This window comes from Dendronephthya gigantea, unplaced genomic scaffold (assembly GCF_004324835.1).
Source record: "Dendronephthya gigantea isolate DGI-Jeju-01 unplaced genomic scaffold, DenGig_1.0 000120F, whole genome shotgun sequence".
NCBI classification, from domain to species: domain Eukaryota; kingdom Metazoa; phylum Cnidaria; class Anthozoa; order Malacalcyonacea; family Nephtheidae; genus Dendronephthya; species Dendronephthya gigantea.
Genome location: NW_021163130.1, coordinates 29,512 through 53,145, shown reverse-complemented (window position 1 = coordinate 53,145; position 23,634 = coordinate 29,512). Strand labels below are relative to the sequence as shown.

The following is a 23,634-nucleotide window of genomic DNA, read 5'->3' as shown; positions in this document are numbered from 1 at the left end:
AAGTAAATCAGCATTGAGAAAAAGAAATAATTATATTGAATGTAGTTAAACATACTTCTTAATTTCGCTGCGAAATCATTTTTTATATTATTGTTCCCAAGGCGGTACGAGGCGTCCTAATTCCGCTGGGAGATTCATTACACTAGCGTATTTTGAAAAAACACAGCGGAATCCAAAGTTGTCCAAATTCTGTCATTTCAAATGTCATGGACGGTCGACGTTGGATGGTTTTGTTAGTTATGCGCATGTGCGAAATTTGGCGAGTAAAGACTGGTAATCCGCAATGTCCTGATTGGCTAGGCGGAGTTTGTATTTAATTGAGAACGTCAGCACGTTTAGTCCCTGAAGATTTTGTATTGTTTTGACGTTTTGAATGTTGAATTTCCTACCATTAATAGGCTGTAAGAGTGCATAAATTGTACCTGGGGCATAGACTAATAAATTTCCTGCTTGAAGCATTTGAAAAACAGGTGATGTTTATGACTATATTTGACTAAACCAGCATTTGATTCATTTGAGTCATAAAGTCAGCTTAGACTTGGCAGCTAGGGAAATCGGTTGTTTGGATTGGGTTGGCGAGGGGTGCATGCATGCGTGTATTTGTTGTAAATGATTAAACTAATGTCGATGGCGAGCATTATATTCATGCGATGGTGAGTATTATTATTCGGGGTGGATTTAATAATATTACGGGTGATGTTTGAAAATTGTGCCAAGAATTGGATGAGCAGCCGGGGTGATTTTCAAACATTACGAGACCCCAAATCTACCAAACAAAACTAAATTAATATAAATTATTTTCTTCCTTGGAATTGATTGTTTTTACAGTCAATGAATCGTTTTCACTGTCAATTGACCTGCACTTGAGTTATTTGAGGGGAAAATAATAAAGAAAATGTACCTCCATTTCCAAGGTATTCCTTCTTCTTCTTCGTCTCCTTGAGGCATCAACCGAACCACAGAAGACCTGAATATTTCCACTTTACAATTCTTATTCGATTCGCAGAATGATCTCAGGAACTTCATAGGATCACTAACAACGGTGATAAATCTTTCTTTTAAATCAGCCTGGACTTCCAAATCATTGCAATCTCCTTTGAAATAATACGAACTCGACATTTTCAATGTTCCGCTGTTAGGATCTTCTCGGCCTGGTATGAAATTTTAAAATGTCGGTCAATAATCATGCAGTTATTAATGGGATGCTGGTCCAGATACGGACCACACTCGACTTCACTACAATAAATTGTATCAGTTTAATAAATCAGCTTAAATACTCTTATTTACGGACCAAATCTCGTTATATTTAAATTCTGTTTAGAGAGGCTGCGAGATGCCTGGAAGCCCATAATTGTTATTCTCAACCTATAATCCTATATTTAGTGTTAAGTTAAGTACTTTCAAAAGTTCAAGATATTTTTGTTTGAAATAGCTACTGCCTTATTTGGCTATCATTTCAACAGCGAAAAAGAAACGAAAATCTTGGACATGACTGACGTCCACATAATTTATGTCGATCGGTCCACGCCTTTTAAAAGCAACTCTAAAAGATTAATTTTCCATCATTATTGCGACATTAATAGGAATGCATGTACTTACGCGCACAATCCGGCCAAACAGTTGGTTGAAAAGGTGGGAATGGTGGCCAATAATGCCAAACACGGTTCACACAATAATAGAGGTCTTGTGGCTTATACCCAAAGTCATAACCTTCCTTACAAAGGGGTTGACATTGATAGGAAGGGATAGTCAGGCATACCAAAGCACCATTTTTAGGTCGCTTTTGTAATTCACATGTTGGAACTAAGGAGAAAGGTCAAATAATCGCATCACCATAATTATAATTGTTAGTATGTTTTGCCTGGTCTTAATGAGAGGCTCGATGGCACACGCAAAAAGCCGACAAATTGGTTGAAATAATCTGGATAATAATCTCAATAATTTTTTCTGGTCTTTTTTACATGCAGAATGACGAAATGAATATACTGTTAAAAGTCCATTTTACACTTGCAAATTTCTGCGACATAAACGAGTATAGTTATGAATCAACTCGTTCACATCTCTTAAAAGAAGAATATCGAGTTTAAAACACACATCAAAATACGCCGGACGGTGACTTCATAATGTTCGTAATTATAATAGTAATTAAGTTATAATTTTGAGACACTCCGTTTTGCACACTCTTGTGTCTGTGGTGTAGAGTTTGCTGTTAAAATAGTATAACTAAAGGTTTCGTTTCACTCGATATAAACCTTTCTCATAAGACGTTTATCTAATAAGTTTGGCCATAAATAGGTGCAATGTTATGGAATTTGATAAGTTAAAGTTACTTACTTTTTAAGTGAATTTCAAACGTACAAGAGACGTTTCTGTTATTACTTGGATCTGTGGCTGTATAGGTAATCTACATTCATATATAATAACACCAAAGATCAGAACTACAGCAAATCGCCATTTTACTGATCTTTATTATGCATGCATGCCACAGATTTTTTCTTATAATTTCGCCTGGCAATGTCCAGCAATTGCAGCTAATTCCAAACAATGTTTCTAATCTTTCCCTTGTCATGCAGTTGCAAGTTTATAAGCAAAAACTGACAAGACTATACTCAGTCTTTTATAAATTATTTCAATATAAATAATTTACTTTCAAACTTCAACTGATCCTCGAAGCATTTTGTCAAGTGAAAATCACAGAGTATACAAAATATTTCGGAATTTTGTACAATCCTAATTTTTGCATCACAACTTTTCACTTTCAAAACCACACTTTTTCGTAGGAGACAATATAAATTATATTTTAAATAATTTCATGCCACATTGTACCTGATGTTGTCCTTCTTTAAAGAGCGCACCGTTTGGGGTACTAGGTATGACCGTAGGATTCATCCCTGAGTTATCTTGAAACACCGGATCTTCCCAAGAAACTCGCATTTTGTCCGCGTATGGAGGTGTTGCTATAAATTCTTTTTCTATTTTCTGAGAACAATTGGAATAATAAGGCGCTTCTTTGTCTAGGTAAAATATGTAAGATAATAAGGTAAGAATTGAGCTAACATCACTAATTTTAGTCTCATTCAGGCATTATTTCAAATTTTAAATCATTTCGATTTCACATCATGAATTAAGCTTGGTTCAAACTTGTCGTAAGAATCTTGGATTCCCTTTGTCTGAGGTCACTGATGCGCAAAATGCATGCTTTGTCTATCGGAAAGAATCACAATGGATCCCCGATTCTTAGAAGCCATGCAGCGTGAACCAGGCCTTAAGCCTGGTAATGGTCCGGCTTATAATAAAGACCTACAAAAATTCGATCTGAGTGTTTGCACACCGATAGCTGGAGTTTTTATGTGAATTTAATTCCACAAATGTAAAGAAAACCGGATGATCTTAGGTTTTTTCTTCTTTTTAAAAAAATAATACACTTCGAATCACACATTGTCAATATTGTTTATATTCAGTTAACAATGCACTGGCCAGCGGCGTAGCCAGAACGATAATTGGGGGGGGGGCATATTCATATATTCGTGATACGCAGGATTAATTTCTTTTCAAATCAATTGTCTTTACAGTCTGTGTCTGTTTACGCGAATATATGAATATGGACCCCCCACCCCCCAATTATCGATGCTGGCTACGCCACTGGCACTGGCCTAGCTATAATCTTCATTTCCTAGTACAAAGATGCATATTAATTTATATATGGCGAGGGTATAAAAAAAATCTTGGTTTTCATGTCATTCAATGAGGAGATAGTGTAATTGGCGCGCTTCGGGAGTCGCGACGAAATTAATTAGATTAATGGGATGTTGGTTTTTAATGAAAGGTAGCAAACACCTCTTACTCTAAAATAAAACTAACACACGTCAGAGGTGCATGAGAAGTCATTCTCAATTTACATAATTATCGGATGCAAACCAGCCGCAAAGGCCTCATTGAGATATTGTTTAAGCCCGAAATATAGCAGAACTTTTTTCATTCGGAAATAAAACATTAAGTTATCTTTCCGTAATTATTACACTCTGAGATTATGTGCATACGCGGTAACGTTTTTGATGTTTTCATTTTCGTTTTCAGGCCAAAATGGTTTCAAACACAGTCAATTTACAATAAAAGTTCAAGCTAATTATTGAGCATAATTCTCCTTGGATCGTGTTGACAAGACGTCATGGGCACATAGCCAAAGAGGATAATTTTTTTGTTATTTATTGATTTCTAAATCCAGGAAGCTTACCTTGGACCTCTATCGAGAATTCACAATGTGCTTTGAGCCCTGCTTTGTCTGTCACGATGTAATGGATATTATGTTTTCCAATAGTAAACTTTGTTGGACTTGAATAATCGCTCACTTCCTCTAATGTTACTTTGTGATTAACGTCGTTGAGAATTGAGTTGTCTTCGTATTCAGGTACTTGCCACTCAACCTCAGCCGTGTTTGTACGGAATGTAGTATTGTAAAAGAAGACTCTGTTACTTGGACATGTCGTAAACGAAGGCGGTTTTACATCTGAAATATGGACGCGTCAAAATATTCTTAATGATTTGTTTTAAAGCATAGAAATATATTTTCCTATAATAATTTTGAACAAAGAAAAATTCCATCTTTGGTACCTATTTCAAAACGTAAAAATGACGATAATTAGCTATACCTTGTTGAAAAAGCAACCACTTTATTTTGTATAGGTGTGTAGACAGTGTTTATAGAGGCCGAATTACATTTGCAATTCTGGTGCGATTTATTACGATTCTCAGGTTTGATGATCGTGATGACAATACTAGTAGACTACGTACTAGTAATTTCCTCAATCACATCCATCAAAAGAAGAAAACTTAACTGGAAAAATTCATGCGTATATTGCATGCATCAAATTGAAGCCTGTGTATTTTCTTAAGGGGCGTAACTAGAACGATAATTGGGGGGGGGGGGGTTATATTGATAATTATACAGTTCGGCTCAACGTATTTCTATATTGTAAGCTATTGCAATTAAAAAAGAAATCCGCTGGGCAGAGCTGAACCTATTTTTAATTCAACGTAACGTAAAAACGAAATAAAGAATAACAATCAAATTATCCATACTTAGTTGAGTAATGTCTCACTTAAAGTTTGATATATTACATATAAAGTTTAAACGAACAGTTTCCGAGATATTCGCGTTTAAAGACACAGTAACGTTTTGAAATTTGTAAAAAATCAGTAAAAAATGGCCTGTTAATTTTGTTTTAACAATACCGGTTTGTAACATAGTTTCTTGTAACTCATTTTTTAGTTTTTTGAGAAAATTTGTCTTTTACTTGTTCTATTTAAAGCAGCAGATTTAGGAAGTCCCTCATGACTAAGAACCTCAAAACTTGATGGAACTTCGCGAGGCGATTGTTAGGTCATGTCGCAATTTGGACGGCCACATGATTCAAAGGTGTTTTGATGGCATGCTGACACGCGCAAGAAAGTGTGTTTTTGCCGGTGGACATGAATTTGCAGATGAATAAGAATATCAAACGTAGTATATCGAAGTTTACGTTAGACATTACTCAACTAAATATGGATTATTTGATTATAATTCTTTAGTTCGTTTGTAAGTTGTGTTGAATTAAAGATTGGTACTTTTTTGAGACATCCGGTATGTACAACACCCCCCTCACTATCGTTCTAGTCACGCCACTGATATTCTTAACCAATCAAAACACTTGTGGTTAGCATAAATAATTATAATAACTATGATAATTATAATAAACAAACGAAATAATTATAATAATTATTGTATGTCTTGTACCTATACAAACTTGAGTAGCACCGTCCCATGTGCCATCAACTTGACAATACCGAGTTGAAGACTGAGATCTTGTTGCGTTGAATTCGTATCCATCAGGACATTTAAATATGCAGGCTGAGTCAAATTTCAGTGATTTTTTAATGCAGTTCACGTCGTTCACAGTTGCTAAGTCCAAAGAATTCAATGGCGGACATGTCACAACTGAAAAAAACAAATATTTTTCACTTAAATCTAAACCCAAACAGAAAAATTCATGTTCTATTTATATTTAGGACTTTTTACGTAAAGGGAGTATTGACATGATTTTTCAAAGTCATGTCCTGTTAGGGACGGGAAATAACTAATTAATGTATTCACGGAAAAAGGTTAGGGTTGCACGTGGTTGACAAACGGAAAAACTTTGCAGTTTGCACAATAAGCAATAATACACTACGGATATTATGATCAGTATCTAGAAAAGGCAGTTGATGTCTTGATCGAGGACACAACACTACACGAAATATAATTTAATTGGAAGGAACACAACCTGTTGTTGGTTGTATTTGTTGCGACTATTGAGCTGTTCCCCATGCATACGGCCCCAACAATCCTGGTGTATTTGTGGTGTATTTAGAAGACAACAACCATAATACCAGCAGACTATTTCATTAAATACGAGAAAACATACTTCGAAAAATGATATCTTGTAAATGACATCTTTACAAGATGTCATTTTTTAAGGTGCGTTTTTTTGGTATTAGAAGACAACATACATTTAAAACGGGGTCGTGTACGCTACTACAGTCAAATACATTCACTCTGTACCTTCACAATTCGTGTCCTCCCCAGTCCACGTTTTATCAACGCGACAAACCTTCACACCAGATCCGACAAGACGGTATCCCCCGAGCATTTGTATGTGCATTTTGTCCCAAACACGAAGGTCAGTGTTAGTGCAATCACCATACTCCGAAGCTGCGTTTTCAATTCTGAATTGCGGAACACAGGATTCCTAAATAAATTGTATTTGGAAGCAATTGCCTGTTGCACACCAAGTTTATTTAAACTTTGTGCTTGCTAAAACTTCAACCAATTTGCGTATAGTCCTATAGAAACACAGGAAATGATACAGTAAAGGCCCTGCTACACGGTGTAATTTTCTTGCAACTTGCAATCCCAATCCAATCTTTTGAGAGATGCAAATTTTTATTCAGGCTGCACGATTTGAATTGTCTATTTTTCATAACCAGATTTAAATTATAGGGGCCTAAATTACAAATTACGGAAAAATATACGAGCAAACGCAATGCCTAATTATTTGAATATTTAGTCCTCTAAAGGGTTCTTTTTTCACTCATCGCAAGCTCAGTGCAAGTACTTGCATCCATACTTTAATTAAAATAAACCATTTTTATTGGGTGAAAACCATCGCAGCCAGTTGCGCTCGTCTGGTAACTGTGCTAAATGAAAGAGTCATTATTTCTTACTTTGACAACTTGGTGATGCTTCACTAGGCAACCAGAATGCTCTACCAACGTTGTTGTCTCGAACCGAACACGTGCGTGTCTTAATTAAAACAACGAAAAGAAAGAAATTTTAGTTGCTTAAGAGGATTCTCATGCAGGATAGTTGAACACACCCAACGGACACAAGAAAGAAGTTTAGCTACATCAAGTACAGTAAATCACACTGCAGTTGGTGCAGGTTATTTTCTTCTCACGCCCCTGAAAGTGAAAGAAAAACTCAGGGGTGTATTAGGGGATTTGGGACTGAATACAACAGCAGCGGCTGCATCCTCGTCCCCAGGGCCTAGCTCCTATGTGGAGAGCGACGGAGCTAAACCCTGGGGACGAGGATGCAGCGGCTGCTCCAACGTGATCATATTTATGATGGCATTGGTCCTTATAATGACAATTTATATTGGTCCTATATAACGTGATACAATGTCATGTCAGTTGCTGAAACTGTATCTTGATTCCCATCAGTTTCAAAATATATGACCACGCGGTATAACAACAAGAGGAGATTAGCTTGTGGGTACGCCACGTAAGTATTTGATACTGCAAAGCTTTCGTTAACCCGGGGCTTCATCAGTGCAATTGCACTATCAATTGTTACTTTATCATAAAAATAATTATTAATAACTAAGCATTAACTGTGGTATAAAAACTGCCTAAAATAGACAAAACACTTCTCGACGTTTCGACCTGAGGGCTTTCGTCGGGAGAGTTAACACTCCTAACGAAGGCCCTCATTGTTACTTTCTCAATTGTTACTTTATCATTGCACTGATGAAGGCCCGGGTTAACGCACCGAAAGCTTTGAAAAGTACTTACGTGGTGTTACTTATTGATGTCATGCAAACTTACAAGAATATTGTAAGAGGAAACTCGTAAAGATGTAAACTAACTCATACTTTTGCTCGAATACCACAATAATTATTAAGTAATAAAAATATTTTAACCGTCTGACCTGATATTTGCTGGCGAAGAGAACAAATCTTACCACTTCTCCCATTAGTTCGAAGCCATGATTACAATTGAAAGAGCACGTACTACCATAATCTCTTCCGCAAGCTGTCGGGTTGGTGTACCCATTTTCCGGTACCGGCAAAACCAAACATTTTTTGACTAAATAAAAAATGTATTTTTTTCAATATAGAATGTCGAGTCTAAACCTACTTTTATTCTCCCAGAGAAAATTTTTCTATATTTAAGGTTGTCTACAATATGATTACTTGCATGGGGGGCACTTACTGAAGAATTATCTATAGCAGCGAGTTTTGTTGAGAAGTTAATCTCTTCTAAACATATATGTTTATAAAATTACTATAGTAATTTTCAGAAATAACCTTCACTGGGGGTGAATAATTTCAGTTTGAAAGACTAACTGTTCAATTTATAACTGAAATTAAATGAAGTATCGCGTAAAGCTTCCTTACTTGTGCACGCCGCTCCACTTGCTGGGTTTCCTTCATATCCTTTATTACATACGCAATCATTGATCGAAATACTTCCATGTTTGTTGTGACCAGAGTTATCGGGACAGGATGTGCAGGATTTTTGAGCAAGACCTGGATATCTTTTGTACGTACCAGGTGTACATGCTGGTAAAGCAGAAAATGGCGATTTTTATCTCTCTCAATATCCTGATTTGTAATGCTGATGATTTGTAATAGACCTTTCCCTTTTTAGCTTTCAAGCGCGCAATGCGTGACGGTAGTTGATTATCAAGGTCAATTTAAGTTGTGTTTTCGACATGTTCAGGATCGATTTAGTTTAACAAAGAAGCGAAAAGAATCGGCAAGGTTTTCTTACAAAAAAAATCGCTTCTAAGCAGAGCGATATCGCAACTCAAAGTTTCTGGATAATCAACTACCATCACGCATTGCGCGCTTGAAAAGTCGTGCAAGGTCGTAGTTGTAGTTGCTTTATTTTTAAGTGTGTAACACTTTTAATATACAATTCATTGATTGCTGCATTGAAGATCCATGCAAGCTTCGCTGCAGGCTGTCATTTTTTAATAAACCATGATTTTCATGGGTTACTGCGAATAAAATTATTATGATTTTAATGATGTCTCCGGACAACAAGAAACCACGTGATTGATTTTGACCAATCGCGTGAGTGGATTTCGGCCAATTCACAAAGATTGTATAAATTATGAAATAAGAGTAATGACAATAATAACGATAATTCTGAAATCCATGCATGCCCATGCAATACAGGTCTGTGTTTAAAACGACCGGTCGAGGTTTTGATCTCATAAAAATCGAGACATGTCTAAATTTATTCACACAGTCAGGTGTTTCAACAAGGGAAATTAAACCCTGAGAAATTAATGAAAAATTTACATAACAAATGATTTCGGCCAGAAATTGTTTTACAGAAATGCAGCTTTCTTACCGCATTCCATAATTCATTAACTTTGAACATTAACCCAATGCTTGCATTAAAAAATAACCAAACGGACCTTTATATATCGTAAATCCTCCTAGGTTAGAAGGATGGTCTAACTTACAAATGTATCCAGAGAAGACGCTACCGCTACGCCACCTCTTCAGTAGCAGACTGGGCGGCATAAACCACATGCAAGGACCTACCGGGCGCGAACCTAGAGGCCTAACAGTTTTGGGCTCTAAAATTTCGCTTTGGACAATGAGGGTAAATAATTCAAGTTAAAACAAGACTTTTTGGATGCCAGCAAATTACATCCTTTTATATATCTGTAACTATTTTATGCTGGTAACTTTCACACTGTTAAATTTTTCGTCCAGGTAACTAGGCAATTCCTTGGCATGTCCAAATGAAAATTTTCATGCACTTGTATCCGCGATCACAAAAACGTCCGCAGTCAGAAACAGTAAACCGGGTTTCGATGTGCATTAGTATGTATGCCTATAAAAAAAAAAATGAAAAAGAAACACTCACCAGTACACTTTCCTTGCTCCCCGGTACCGAAATAACCCGCGTGGCAGATGCAAACATATCTTCCGCTAAGCAGACCACAGCCGCATTCTGCATTTGTATCACACGTGACGGAACACTTGCTCTTGGGTACTTTTTCAGCATCATAATCTTTTTGGTACGGATCTAGATTAAGCATTGAAATAAATTTGTTTGACTATTTTGTTGTACTAGAAGTGCGAAATTCCTGTCAAATTTTGGGTCCTGATTGCGGCACTAATAAATTCGCGCCAAATATCTGTCAACGAGTCACTACAATTCGTCCAGCGGAGTGTGACAAAATGTTGACGAGTTAGAATGAAATCGCAAACAACGGACCGTGTAAGCTTGTAAAATCATTCGAACTACTATCTAAGAATCATCATAATAATCCTCTAAAAAGTGTTTTTAATGCAAAGTAGAAAGGTTGCAGGGGGGGAGAGAGTTGGGGTGCTACATAATTTATTATTAATTATATTTTATCTATATAATCTCCATTTTAATCGATTGGCCCGACACCTTTAAACAATTCCTAGTATTCTGTAATTGTGATGTCATATCTGCAAATCATATAGTTTCTAAGTTTCTACAATTGTCGATAACATCAAAGTCGGTTTTTACAAAAATCAAATAAGAGGGAGGTTTGCTACGGTCTCTGAAAACGATATTCAGAGAAGCCACAGCGCACAGAGAAGATTAATTCAGCAGGTAACACCAACCTCTGTCATGATAATTCACAATAACACGCTCAACCTCATGCAATAATGATTTATTATACAACTTACCTCCACGGATATGGGTAGCTAATTCCCTGAATGAAGTAAAATCACTGGCGTAAAAATAGTGTTTTTGTGTCGTGGCGGCATTTTTCATAAATGCTTGATTAACGCCGCTTACTCCGACTGCAAAAAGTTCAACGTGGTTGTTCTTTAAGTTAATAATCTTGCTGGTAGGATCCCCGCCATTGTTGTATTCTCCATCCGTGAGTAAAAACATCACTTTATTCACATACGTTCCTTGAGGGTTTATCACCTTCCAAGGACGCACGTTCGTGCTTTGCGCCCCAAAAAGAATTTCTTCTACTTTAGAGAAAGCTCCATTCATGTTCGTCATGACACCAGTGTAGTGGATGTTTGCAAACGCTTTATCGAACTCGCATTTGTTGTTGAGACCGTTTAAATCTGATATATAGTTGATGTCTATGGTCGCGTGTGTTCCAAAACGAATGACGGCAACACGAGTCGCCGGTTTTGCAATTTTGACCTTAGACAGAAGTGAGGTAATAAATGTTTTCTCGTCAGCGAAGCCCCTTTGGCCATTCCACCTCAAACTGCCTGAATTGTCCATGAGGAAAAATATATCTGCCTTGCTGTTGGCATATTTTGATTGAAAATCTGTCAAGCGCTGTTTGCCGGTGTACCAAGAGGTTGCATGCTTGAAAACGATGCAAAACAGAAGAAATCTTAACGAATGCATATTTCGCTCTGCATGTGCTGCTTTCCCGAGACGAACGCAAGTCAAGTTGCGATTACTGTTTAACTTTAAAAACATAAATGGTACATTTTAATTATAGGAAAAAACAGCTGATTTCATACTTAAAACATCCCATTACGAGGTAATAAATGGTGAAATACCGTTTACAGCATAAAAGATATAAAATTTTGATATAATGCAAACAGCAAGTCATGAATATAAATTGATAGAGAGCTAGGCGAATTAATATGTTTGTTCACATTTATTTGTGCATGCATGAATATAATAATTCAAAACGTTTTCATTAGCTGACCTTAAGTTAAGATTAATGAGTGAGTGAAAAATGTTATCTGACACCTTAAAAAGCGGCCAAAATGTTCGTTTTCTGAACAACTTTGAAACAGATTAGGACATGATTTGACAGATTAGGACATGGTATACCTTGATAATTTATGTATCTAAGATGATGTTTTGATCTATGTCTAGTGTGCTGCCAGAAGACCATATAGGTCATAGACCAGAAGGCCAGAATATCATGCAGATGCAAAAACAATTGATATTCCGTTAAATTTATTCAGTCGTGACGTTTGCTCTTTTTGCCAAACCTAGCTAGTAGACTGTTGAAATGACGTAATATTTTTAAAATACTTGATATTAACTCCCGCTGTCGTACTTTGGGATCTTTAAGATCTGATATAGCACTTTACAAGACTCCATCCCAGTAGCGAGAACTCTTGACGCGCGAATATTGGTCCAAATCTGCGTCCTCGAAAACAACAAAATTTAATTGCTCTTGTGGGGGGTTCCCGACTGGTAACACAATCAGCGTTTTTAGGTGATTTTTTTCATAATTGTCGTCGCTTTTCCTAGACTTCTGCTGATAAATATGAAAAGTAATGCATGTTCTGATAACTCTTTCACAGGCACTGCTCTCTATATCCCGTTTTTACTTTGCGTTTCGCTTGTTTCAGAGACAGCACAGGATTCCCCCTTTGGCTCAAAGAGGTGTAAATACTCCAATAGCAATTCAGTCTGCGCCGTGCGAAATGATTGTGGAAAACGTGATAGCGTCGATAAGAGTTTGTTTTCGCCGACCTTGTTTTCAGTTTGATTGCTGTACGTCGTCTGGTTCTGAGAAAAACGCATGGAGAAGGTTCGGGCGTACTTGCACTGCTCGGCATTGCCAATGTGGTTACGTCGTCTTCCACAATGAGAATTCAATGCAACTCATAAAACGCTAAATGCGAGATAAGGGCTGTGAATTGTATGTACCGGCGAACAATGGCTTGTGTTGCTAGCAAAGGAAAAAAGGCGAAGGTCACGGTGCTTGAGTTAAAATATTGTTCCTTGTGGGTCAAAACAAATCTTACTCTCACCATGCATAAAAATGGTTAATATGTCCAGTGATCATGAATATGTCTAGTTGGGAGGAGGGGTGCTTATCCAAATAATTTATATTCAGTTCTGCCCGACGGGTTTCTTTTGTAAGTGCAATAAATAGTTCACAATAGATTGTCAGGCAGAACAGAGTATATAAATAAACACCCCCCCCCCCAATTATCGCTCTAGCTGCGCCCCTGTTTATGTCAAACATTAAAGAGTTATATATGCATTCGAACTCTGAGTGATGTAATTTAAATAGTTTTCGTTATTTGGAGACTGCTATTTGATGTAAACAGGGTGAATCAAAAAACCCCAGCTTTGAAATCAGATCTTTTTCAAAGCTGCATAATTTACCACATGCTCAGGATCTCGTATACTGCATGTTAGAATTTGTGTGGCTATTCGAATGGCAAGAAATAGAATGTATTTTCAAATGTCAGAAATATAATTAGATGGCACTCGCTTTAAAATATACTATTAGCATTAAGATTCTTCTGTTTTTATGCAAAAAGCTATATAAAAACACGCTTTTCGGCATATAAATTATAATGGCCCATCAACTCTCCCATCACATCAGTATTACATATTAACTTAATATTGAAACTAATACTATGATTGGTTGTTTTGCTTTAGCGGAGATCACAATTACAACACGCAACCGGCGGGCGTTTTTTTATTATTATTATTCATTAATACTATAGTATATATACACATACGTAAATATATACGTGTAGCCATAATATAAGCCACGTATCAACAAAACCGAGAAGCACATAGTGTATGTATAGTTTTACGGTCCTAACTCCTAGGTAGGGTCACGATGGTTTCGAAGTAATGTTTAAAACGTAGGCTATACTCCGTATAGTCTATAGAGTTTTCTTTTCATTTTATGGCTTGAAGGTGGTCAAACATATATGCCTCTTGTGTAAACATTCGCAGAATTAAAAACGTAAACTAAAATAAAACCTAAATTAGATCGTAAACTATAATATATAAATATAATTTCGTATAGTTAAAATTACTATATTTGAAATACAGTGTGTCCCAAAAAAGTGCCATTAACAAGAAATGGGCCGATTTATACTAGCCGTCTGGACGAACTTTGGCGAGCAAAAGATAGTGCGTCTTCTACTTCACCGGTGTATAATCATCCGTGAAGACGAATTATCCGCATAGTTCGTCTTGACGTATCATTCGTGTTTGAGTATAAATGCGGATGCAGACGAACTACAGGAGACCGTGCAGTTTTTGGTCCCGCAATTTTGGTTCGTTCTGCATAGTTCGTCTATATAGTTCGTAGTGTTAATACTTGACGGATGATCCGCATGCACGGATCAATCGTTCAGACGGATGATCCGTCTCTAGTATAAACCGGGCGAATGATTTCAATAGAGCTATAGGGAACTCACGGTAATATAATACCGTTGACGTTTTCGGTGTTTAAATATTAACAATAAAATTGATATGCTTTTTTTTTTAGTTTTGTCGGAGTCAGATCGCATTCGAGTAAAAAACTCTTAAACAAGAACAAGATAAATGCTTTTGAAATGAATTTGGCCATTATACAGTGCGACGCTGTCTAGATGCCGGAAATTCAGATATCGATGTCATCTATTTTTTCTCGATTATCATCCTTCATAAATGAGCTAAAATTAACACGAATTCTACTGAATTATTTATCAAGAACCGATAGATCCAATAAAGATCTTTCTTCCAGCCTATTGTAACACTGAAAAAATTAAAGAAAAAAAAAGAAATTTGTTAGCGAAATTTTGAAATCCAAATATTTACGCGATTACAACGCACGATATAATCACTATATAAGAATTGGTTTGTAGTTGCTCATTAAAATTCTGCAAAGTGAAATGAAATAATTTTTGCTTACAATAGCAGGTGAAATAGCTGCTATTAGTCGCAACCCGTGTGCAGAGCAGGTGTTTTCTTTGAGGGAGATATCGTTTCCGTTTAGAGGAAACTGCAAGTGTAGTTTTCTTGTTGAGCAAGCGTTTCCAAAGCATAACATAATGGATAACAATTCATCACCATTATAGCTACTTTTACGCGGAAGGGATTTCAACCGAAATGTTGACTTTTGCCGTATTGTTATTGGTGATTTCATTAATCTTAGACGTGCAACAACTTTGTGCGACGAAGGACGGCAAAGCATGTGCACGGAGGGAATTTAAGGGTATCAGTGAGGGTAAGTGTTTAAGACAGTCAGATCTCTATTTTTTCATGTTCGCTGTTTTCCGCACGACCACTATGGATGCATCTTAATTATTAAATACAATATTTTTTATTTTTTATTTTTGGCCGTCTATCACACTATCCAGTAAAGTTCAGTCAAGAAAACAAGCCCTAAAATACATAACATTTGACATTTCACACGGAGGCTAAAAGTTACAATAGTCAATAATGTCAGTTTATTTCAGACCATCAAAGAACTTTCCCTCAATAGGCCAAACGACAAACAGACACTATATTCAATTACATATGCACGTTAAATCGTTGCATATGTGAATGCCTGATCTATTCCTGCGGGCGCTATAAATTCATAATCCCTAAGAGTTGTCATCAAGATGCTTCATCGCATTACTAGGAAGATTTTTAGGCAGGGGTATATAATGCTCGTACTGAACTAAAAAATGATCTGTTTAAAGAGCGGCTAGATCATTATGTCAAATATGCATGACTGACCAGTACTGTACGTCTCAAATTATTAATCCAGTCTAATCCATACGCTCATATGTACTTATATGCTCATGTATTCACTATATGTATGTATTTCTTCCTCCAGTTCTGCACAAGAAGGGTTTACTCACTTCTGGTGACATCGAGTCTGCCTTTTTGACGTTAACTTGACAGGCCATACTGGCGTTCGGGCATTAAAATTTAAAATGGCGTGTCCTTGTAAACACTTTATCTTTTTGCAAAATGCGAATGTGTTCTTCTAAATGAAAAGTGTGTGCCTGAATTTACTGCATGTACATGATTGATTCATGCGATTTTCATGAGTTGAAATCTTATCGTTAGGTTTCGCCGACGCTTACGACTACTGTCGTATTAAGAACACGGTTAAGACTCTGAAATGCCTATTTTCACGGATGTAGAGGGCTTAATGACCAAACATTTTCTCGTAAGCATATGAGTCAGTCCCAAAACGTAAAAATTTTTTTGGACCTTTTCCTTGATGGAGAATCAGCCCTAAATTGCGCATAAATAGGTCCCGGGATAACAAATCTATGCCCCACTCCTACTCATTCATTTCCTAAGCGATTATTCCCTCTGAAGTGTGTCCTTGTGTGAAAAATCCTTAGTTTAATGCCTGCTGGTGTTACAAAATAGACCTCTAACAGTTCACTATTAGTAACAATTGTTTAAGAATTTTCTATTTGTTATTAAAAATTTATCATTAAAATGAAGCCAACATACTAATGACTACCGCCGGCACCGCACTGTTGTATTTTGTTCGAACCGCTATTTTTCTTTATAACTTATGTATACGCATATGTTTACCGGGTGGCGAAAAAAACGTTAACCTGTTTGATTGAGTAAAACGAAAATTATGTTTTTTATATTGTTTAATGTCTATATAGCTTAAATTTTGTTTAATATGCCTCGTTTAACGACACAACAGCGAGTTTGGGTTTGCAGAGAATTTATGCCAGAGTTAGTTAACAATGCTGAAGAAGTCATACGACGAAAAAGGCTGAAAACGACCATTATTATCTTTTCTTATCTAATATGATATTTTTGAATAACATTTGCACTTTTCAAAAATACTGTATCAAAATACACATGGTATGTACCAAGTCAGTTTAAGTTGGGCATTCACGAAAGAAAGTAATATCAGTGTAAAGAAAGAAAGTAATTTCAGTGTAACAAGTCTCTTAGTTTTGAATTTATACTCAATCAAACAGGTCAACTTTTTTTACGCCTCCCGGTATAAAGAGAACTTTCATTATTATTAATTTGTACAGCAGCTGCAGGAGCGTAGCGTGACTATTTTACCAGAAGGAGGGGGGGGGACACACCAAAGATTGTCCAACACGGACGAACACGTGACACTTGGAAAATGTTTCCCTTTCAGTCTTTGACGAGTGAAGCGTGTTCAGAGAAAGCAAAATACCGCTCACACCCCCCGTCCCTGCGCAGCATTTACTTGTGAAGATAATAATTCGATTCAATTCAATGGTTTCTTCTGCATCTTTATAACTCAACTAGTAAAGAACTCTAATACTTGTCCTATTTCAAAAATACCTATATAAAAGACTATATATATAGACTATATATAAAATTATATAGATCATAGCATGCAAATCTATATATTTAATCTGCATTTAAAAATTAAAGCTGTGATTGTACTCATCAGTTTGCCCCAGTGAAGTAAGGAGATTGTGTCTTCTATTTCTTAATCAGGAAATTTTAACATATCACATTGAAATTGTATTAACCCATTCTAATATTAGAATTTGTTTATGAGGCTTGTATCCAAAAAATAGGACAAATCACTAGAATTATATCCAGGCTCAATCCTACAGCTATACACAGAAGTGCTATATAGTGCGTATCGGTATAAAATATATTTCGTCCGGTAATGGTCCCTATAAATAATGTTTAACCTGAAATACAGTTGTGCACACATTTGCTAATTCGATTTGGGTTACTGTCTTGGTCATATTGCTTGTTAGTAATTCATCCATAGCGAGCCTTTAAATTAGTCTTCCATATATATATTATTCTACGATATGTTATATCCATAAGTGAACATTTGTATTTTATTACCCTAATATTATAAGTTGTTAGCATTTTATCTTATCACAGAGTTGGAACTGTTAAAATATCCAGATGTTATGGATTGCCAGATATATAATGTTGGAAGCTATACATGTGATCTTCATGTTTAATTGTTCACTTTAACATAAAGTGCAGGTTACCACTCAGAGTACCTATAATGATATTATTAAGTTTCATCTTTTATTTAAAAACAATTCGCTAAATCAGCAGAATCATTGGTCAAATCTTTAGTGTATTTTAATATAACGTCATGATACAGAGTGACTTCAAATAGCTAATCAAAGAAGCCATTTTTTCAAAATATCATAACAAGGTTGCTCAGTCTAATAATGGCAATAAAATTTATAAAATTGGACCCTAAAAACTGATTTTAATTCACTTAACTCCTATGGAAGCTAGATACCTCTTGAGTATTATAATAATTGTATTAGACTCTATAAAAATCAGTCAAATTTCAACAAACAAAATCAAACAGCATGGAACAAACCACATTTGACATTGATTAACATGAATGACTACAACTATAAAATATTTATATAAAACAGCTAGGGATTAATTTACTGAAGGAGCTAGAAGCCCTGGACAATAGAACTCTAACCTAACCTAAGCTAGAGTGGGTGTTGGAGGCTCGCCTTGTAATTCATTTTGGCACTCCTCAGCGGTAGCATCAAGAGGATGGTATGAATGTGGTAGTTACACCAGATCATCGAGGCTAGAGAGGCCCATACACTGTGTGAGTTAATTCCCAACTGATAGAAACTATATATATATATATATATATATATATATATATATATATATATATATATATATATATAGACTACAAGCTACAGTAACATTCAGCCTCACAGTACATTCATTATATTTGCTTAACTTCTGCATGTCACCCAGCTACAGTAGAAGTCCCCACATCATGGTTGCTGATTTTGAATATATCAATAGTTTAAGGTATTTTAAAAAACTTTGCAATCCACTTTGTTATTGAGAAATTTTGTCTAAAAAGTTACTGGACATCAATTCAGGAGTCACAAATAAGTTTTCTTTTGTTTAGGTTGCACAAAATTCCCGATTTGAAGTTATATCTGGTAACTTTAAAAGCTAATAAATCCATCAAGACACAATTTTTAAATAACAAAATGTATTGCAAAGTATTTCCCTGAGCATTCAGGAGTGGTGCAAATTTTGCTAATCAGCTTGAAATTGAGCAAATTGTGTTAGGAAATAGTACTGAATAATTATTTTGGTGTACTTGAGAGTCTCTGGCAGTCTTATCTGAGATTCTAACAATCTAAGAAGCACAATCTCAATTTCTGAATACAAACATACATTCCAATCTATTTTGCAGCTGGACGAGCTGGTGTTTCTACCCCATCCCATGGTTGGCACATGGCAGATCCATCCCTGGGAGACCTTATGATCTATAAAGTTGATTTAGTTTAATTAAGCTAAGAAAGTAATTCAGCATAATGATCTGAGAAAGTAATTCGGCATAATGATCCATTGTGTTGTTAATTCACGTCAATATATAATACGAAATCACACCAAATCAGCTGAATAATAACTAATCTTTCAACTAACCTTGGCCGCCTTCTTGAGTTTCTAAATTCAAAGAGCTTCTGAAGATAGCCAATGAATATAATGCGTGGAAAACTCCAACGAAACTGCCGCTAAAAACATAGGTAGCCCAACAATCAGGCGGTTACACTGGCGTTGTACAGTGTTGATAAAAATGTATATTTTCCCCCTCGTCAATAAACGTTTAGAAATTACCGCAATGCCTGCAACCTTCCCCGGCTTCCTGAGTTCCGGTGCGCGTTCCCGGTGCTTTCCGAATCATGGCCGAGCTTTCACAAATAATGGAGACCCTCAGCTAGGGCCACAGGCTCCGGTGTATTGGTGAGTCGTTCTCGGTTCTCAATTTCTCGTCTGCATACACAGTTACACACCACGTCGAAACTACGTAAACAAGAATATATACTGTTTCAAGAACCGCGGAAAGGGGGTAGAGTCCCTGCTCTTCCACCTTCTAAGGTTCGATTCCCACCGTGGTCACACCAATTTCCCTTAGCTTTGCCGGTCCCATGTAACTCAGACTAGCGTCGTCCCAACTGTTTCGTGACAATTTCGTGAAGTTAACTGAAACAATGTCAAAACGTCAGGTTTCAGATGTCGATTTAACGAGTGTTTAAAATTCATATAATTTAATCTAACAGGAAACCAAGCACTGCATCCATCGAATCTTATCTCAAATCATACCATCCATCTTTTGGGAGAGTGTCACATTCTCTGTATTAATCAAGACAATTGCTATGGTTACAACTACAGAGTGAGACCAAGCAACCTTTATACAGCAAACTGTCAGTTGAGCAACAGCACGTTGAAAATGAACGAAACAAAAATGAAGAATGGGCCATGGATTTTTTACGAAGACATTTTGGTAATAAATAAAGTTTTTAACCACTTGTTCGTTTGAGAAAAATATAGAAAATATACTATAGATTTATGTATTAATATCATCCGGTTACTGCCCACACAAACATAGACGACGTAAACCGAGGACGTGGGAACCTTGGGAGGGAAAGGGGGGGGGGGCACACAGGGCTCATACATTTGCAAAATTTCTCAAGAGATGAAAAGAAGTTTTTGTAGGTTAAAAGAAGTATGTTCCTGTTAATAATTTTAGCTTCAATATACTGCTTCTTATATACGTTTACGTACACCCAGGCCTCCCTGCTAGCCCGAGTGAGCTGAGAACATTGAAGAAGCCTCCCTCTGAGGTTTCTGCATATCATGCAGATATTGCTGCGTCTCGTAAAGTAGAAATTTTTTTTTACTTTACTTTACCATGTTACCATTTCTTATAGGTCACCGCCACCGGAGGTAAGCGATAACAATATGTGCACAGATTTTGTCTGCACAGGTAATCTTGTGATTATTCGAAGTAATGAAGAGTCGCCGTGATCACAGCACGGTACAATGAATGGGTCCTTTTATGGCCATGGACAAATATGGCCAAATATATCTCGAAAATTTCAAGCTAATTTGATTACACCGCTGTTTTATGAGAAATAAGGTTAACCACTGTTCTAGAACGTAGTTTTTTACCGTCATAGGTGGGTGCAGTATTTTTTTAAAAATTATTGATTTTTCAATCCTTCAGTAAACTCATTTTGACAAAAACAACTTGCCGCCATTTTGAAAAATCCGCACAGCCAATTATCGCTCAACATCTGAAGTCATTTGACCAATGGCAAGCCAATCATTGCATTTGTAATTATGCTGATAAAATACATGCTTGTATTAATTAATTTCAAGTTACTTATGAGAGACACGCAAATGGGCGCTATAATGGCACATCGAACTTTTCTTTTGTCAATTCAGGCCTCACTAGTTGTCTGGACATCAAAAAGAAAGGCTTAAGTCATGGAGACGGAGAATATTTTATTGATCCAGACGGAGATGGGGCTGGTAAACCATTTCAAGTATACTGTGATATGAGCTCGTTCGGTGGAGGATGGACAATGTGTTACACGACGGACAGTCATGTTAATATCAAAACTGAACTTCTCACCACACCTGCTCTTGGCTATCGTGCAGATTGTAATAACATATTGGTCAGTATTTTTAACATTCTTTACGCGAAATGAACAAGCGAGGGCAATAATTTGTTTAATCTGTTTAGTTCTTCTTAATCTCGTAGCTCCAATATCCGTTTCCTGAACTACAAACATAGGTTAATATTGATCAAGCCTGTTTACTTTTTTTATTAGAAATATACATGCACTGCATATCCATGCAGAATCCCTTCGCCTATATTTTGAACCACTTATATTTTTAACGTTTTTTAACTGGTAAATAATCGATTTTTCATGTGGCGAACGCAGTGTATTGCAATGTTAATGAGCTTAAAAACGCGATTTACCTAAGTCAGTTAAAAATGCACTTAATATTATGCAATTTTGAAACAATATTAGTTTCGGCATTATCCGAAATCAAAAATTGCGTACACAAAGTAGCAAAATTCATTTTTAGCTAATCGCAATTTGCTTCTTTCCAATTTCCCGATGCTTTAGTTTACAGGGGTGATGTTTGTGGATGAAGCGTCAAAACAAAAGGCAGCCTTCACGAATGGAGGCTCACCTGTGACATTTACCGGCAATTATGATAAGGATGCAAATGCTTATGGCTTGTGGACGGCGCAAGGTGTGGCCACAACACAGTACAAATACCAAATGTTGATATGTGACACAACGTTCTACAAGGGACTGCACTTCTCCGGGTTCACCTCAAACTGCTACAAAAAGTGTGATAGCTGGTGCGGTGATACGTCCTCAACGTATTTTCGGACGTCTACTGTCTCAGACCAGCATTATAACGGTGTTGCATTAATGAAAAAGGCCACTACCCAAAAACCAAAACGGCTCATCAGTGTAGGAATCCGTTGAATCGAGTGACATGTAAGAGTGCATGGTAATCGTAAACCATGCAATTGAAGTATTACCTTCAATACTTAGTGCATAATTTAAAGATAAATACTACTGGTTGTTATATGCAATGTATTTCTAGGTGTATAAGGTTTAGCCGCTGCCGAGGCGGCGTATATCATGTAAAGAGAGAGGAGAGGTTTGGATATGTGGGGGTTGAGGGGGCACATATATCGCGAAAATATCTGGGGTCCAAAGCCCTGGGACCGACTCACTAAAGAGATACGAACATTTTAAGGCATACCATAATTGGATTAAGTACTCTGTGGGGTTGCCTGTCGCTTGCGACCAAGTTTATAAATATAAAATAAAATATAAATATAAATATAAAATATATAATATAACCACATAAAAAGGGGTCGTGTAACAGCTATAACGCGCATTGACTATAGGGCAAGTATAGACGGGTTAAAACGAACAGGTTGTTCCGGTTGCATGTATATTGATTGAACAGTGTTGATAAACTTCAAGTACTGTATTAATCACACCATTATTATAAATTGTATAAATGTCTTATATAATGTTACCATATAAGTACTGATGAAATTTGTCATCCCCGCCAAACTCTGCTGGCTGTTTGCCATCTAGTATAAACTCTCTATTACCATGCAGTAAGGTATGACTGCATGATTGCATGTCACTTTTTCGTCACAGCTCCTATAGCTAGAAATATTATTATATATAGGCACTGTTACACCATAAGGTAAAACTGAACCTTTTAAATCTGTGAAATTATAAACTCAAATAAGTTATAATCATATTATTTGACTCGATCTTGTCTTCTTTCTATCCGAGCGGGAAAAAATTCTCTTGTGTGATACATTGAGTTAACCTGCTAGTGATATATGTAGTAATACCTAACCTCGGGTTTACCTCGTTTCAATTGTGTTAAACCTAGACCGCATATTTTAGCAAGTGACAACTTTATTGGTATTAAATGAAATCCGGCATTTCACTTGCCTATACGATAACTCAGCCCTCCCCAAAGACAAATTAAAATTTTCTTTCTTGATACATTTAGTAAAAACTTAAATTCAGCAAGATATTTTAAAACGCCGCGCGGAAAAGTGACAATATTTCATATTATCTTAGCATGCATAACCTTCTTAGCATCGAATGAGGTATAACAACTGCGAACTGCCTAAAATAGACAAAACTCTTCTCGACGTTTCAACCTGAGGGCCTTCTTCAGGAGAGTTAGTATGACTCTTCTGACGAAGGACCTCAGGTTAAAACGTCGAATTTTGTCTATTTTAGGCAGTTGTTATATCACATATGATGCTAAGTTTATTTGAAGACG

The 23,634-nt window shown here is 36.5% G+C and overlaps 3 protein-coding genes across 3 annotated transcripts; 1 reads left to right on the top strand and 2 right to left on the bottom strand.

Annotated features, from left to right (window-relative positions):
- Positions 1-978: 978 nt before the first annotated feature.
- On the bottom strand, positions 979-6,677 carry LOC114535525 (sushi, von Willebrand factor type A, EGF and pentraxin domain-containing protein 1-like; the record flags this gene model as incomplete). Its single annotated transcript, XM_028556825.1, has 7 exons — positions 6,578-6,677; positions 5,774-5,974; positions 4,235-4,507; positions 2,827-3,014; positions 2,335-2,404; positions 1,600-1,803; positions 979-1,151 (listed from the first exon to the last, which is right to left on the bottom strand). Coding segments are annotated over exons 1-7 (1,209 nt in total), but the record flags the coding sequence as incomplete, so codon positions are not given.
- Positions 6,678-7,228: 551 nt separating this feature from the next.
- LOC114535524 (sushi, von Willebrand factor type A, EGF and pentraxin domain-containing protein 1-like) lies at positions 7,229-19,651 on the bottom strand. Its single transcript, XM_028556824.1, has 8 exons — positions 19,621-19,651; positions 19,429-19,517; positions 12,344-12,964; positions 10,983-11,631; positions 10,183-10,344; positions 8,694-8,858; positions 8,258-8,382; positions 7,229-7,318 (listed from the first exon to the last, which is right to left on the bottom strand). The coding sequence occupies exons 4-8, from the start codon at positions 11,542-11,544 to the stop codon at positions 7,229-7,231; spliced, it is 1,104 nt and encodes a 367-aa protein (XP_028412625.1). The 5' UTR covers positions 11,545-11,631; positions 12,344-12,964; positions 19,429-19,517; positions 19,621-19,651.
- LOC114535514 lies at positions 14,978-22,295 on the top strand. Its single transcript, XM_028556814.1, has 5 exons — positions 14,978-15,253; positions 20,064-20,287; positions 20,715-20,730; positions 21,232-21,464; positions 21,924-22,295. The coding sequence occupies exons 1-5, from the start codon at positions 15,136-15,138 to the stop codon at positions 22,293-22,295; spliced, it is 963 nt and encodes a 320-aa protein (XP_028412615.1). The 5' UTR covers positions 14,978-15,135.
- Positions 22,296-23,634: the final 1,339 nt, after the last annotated feature.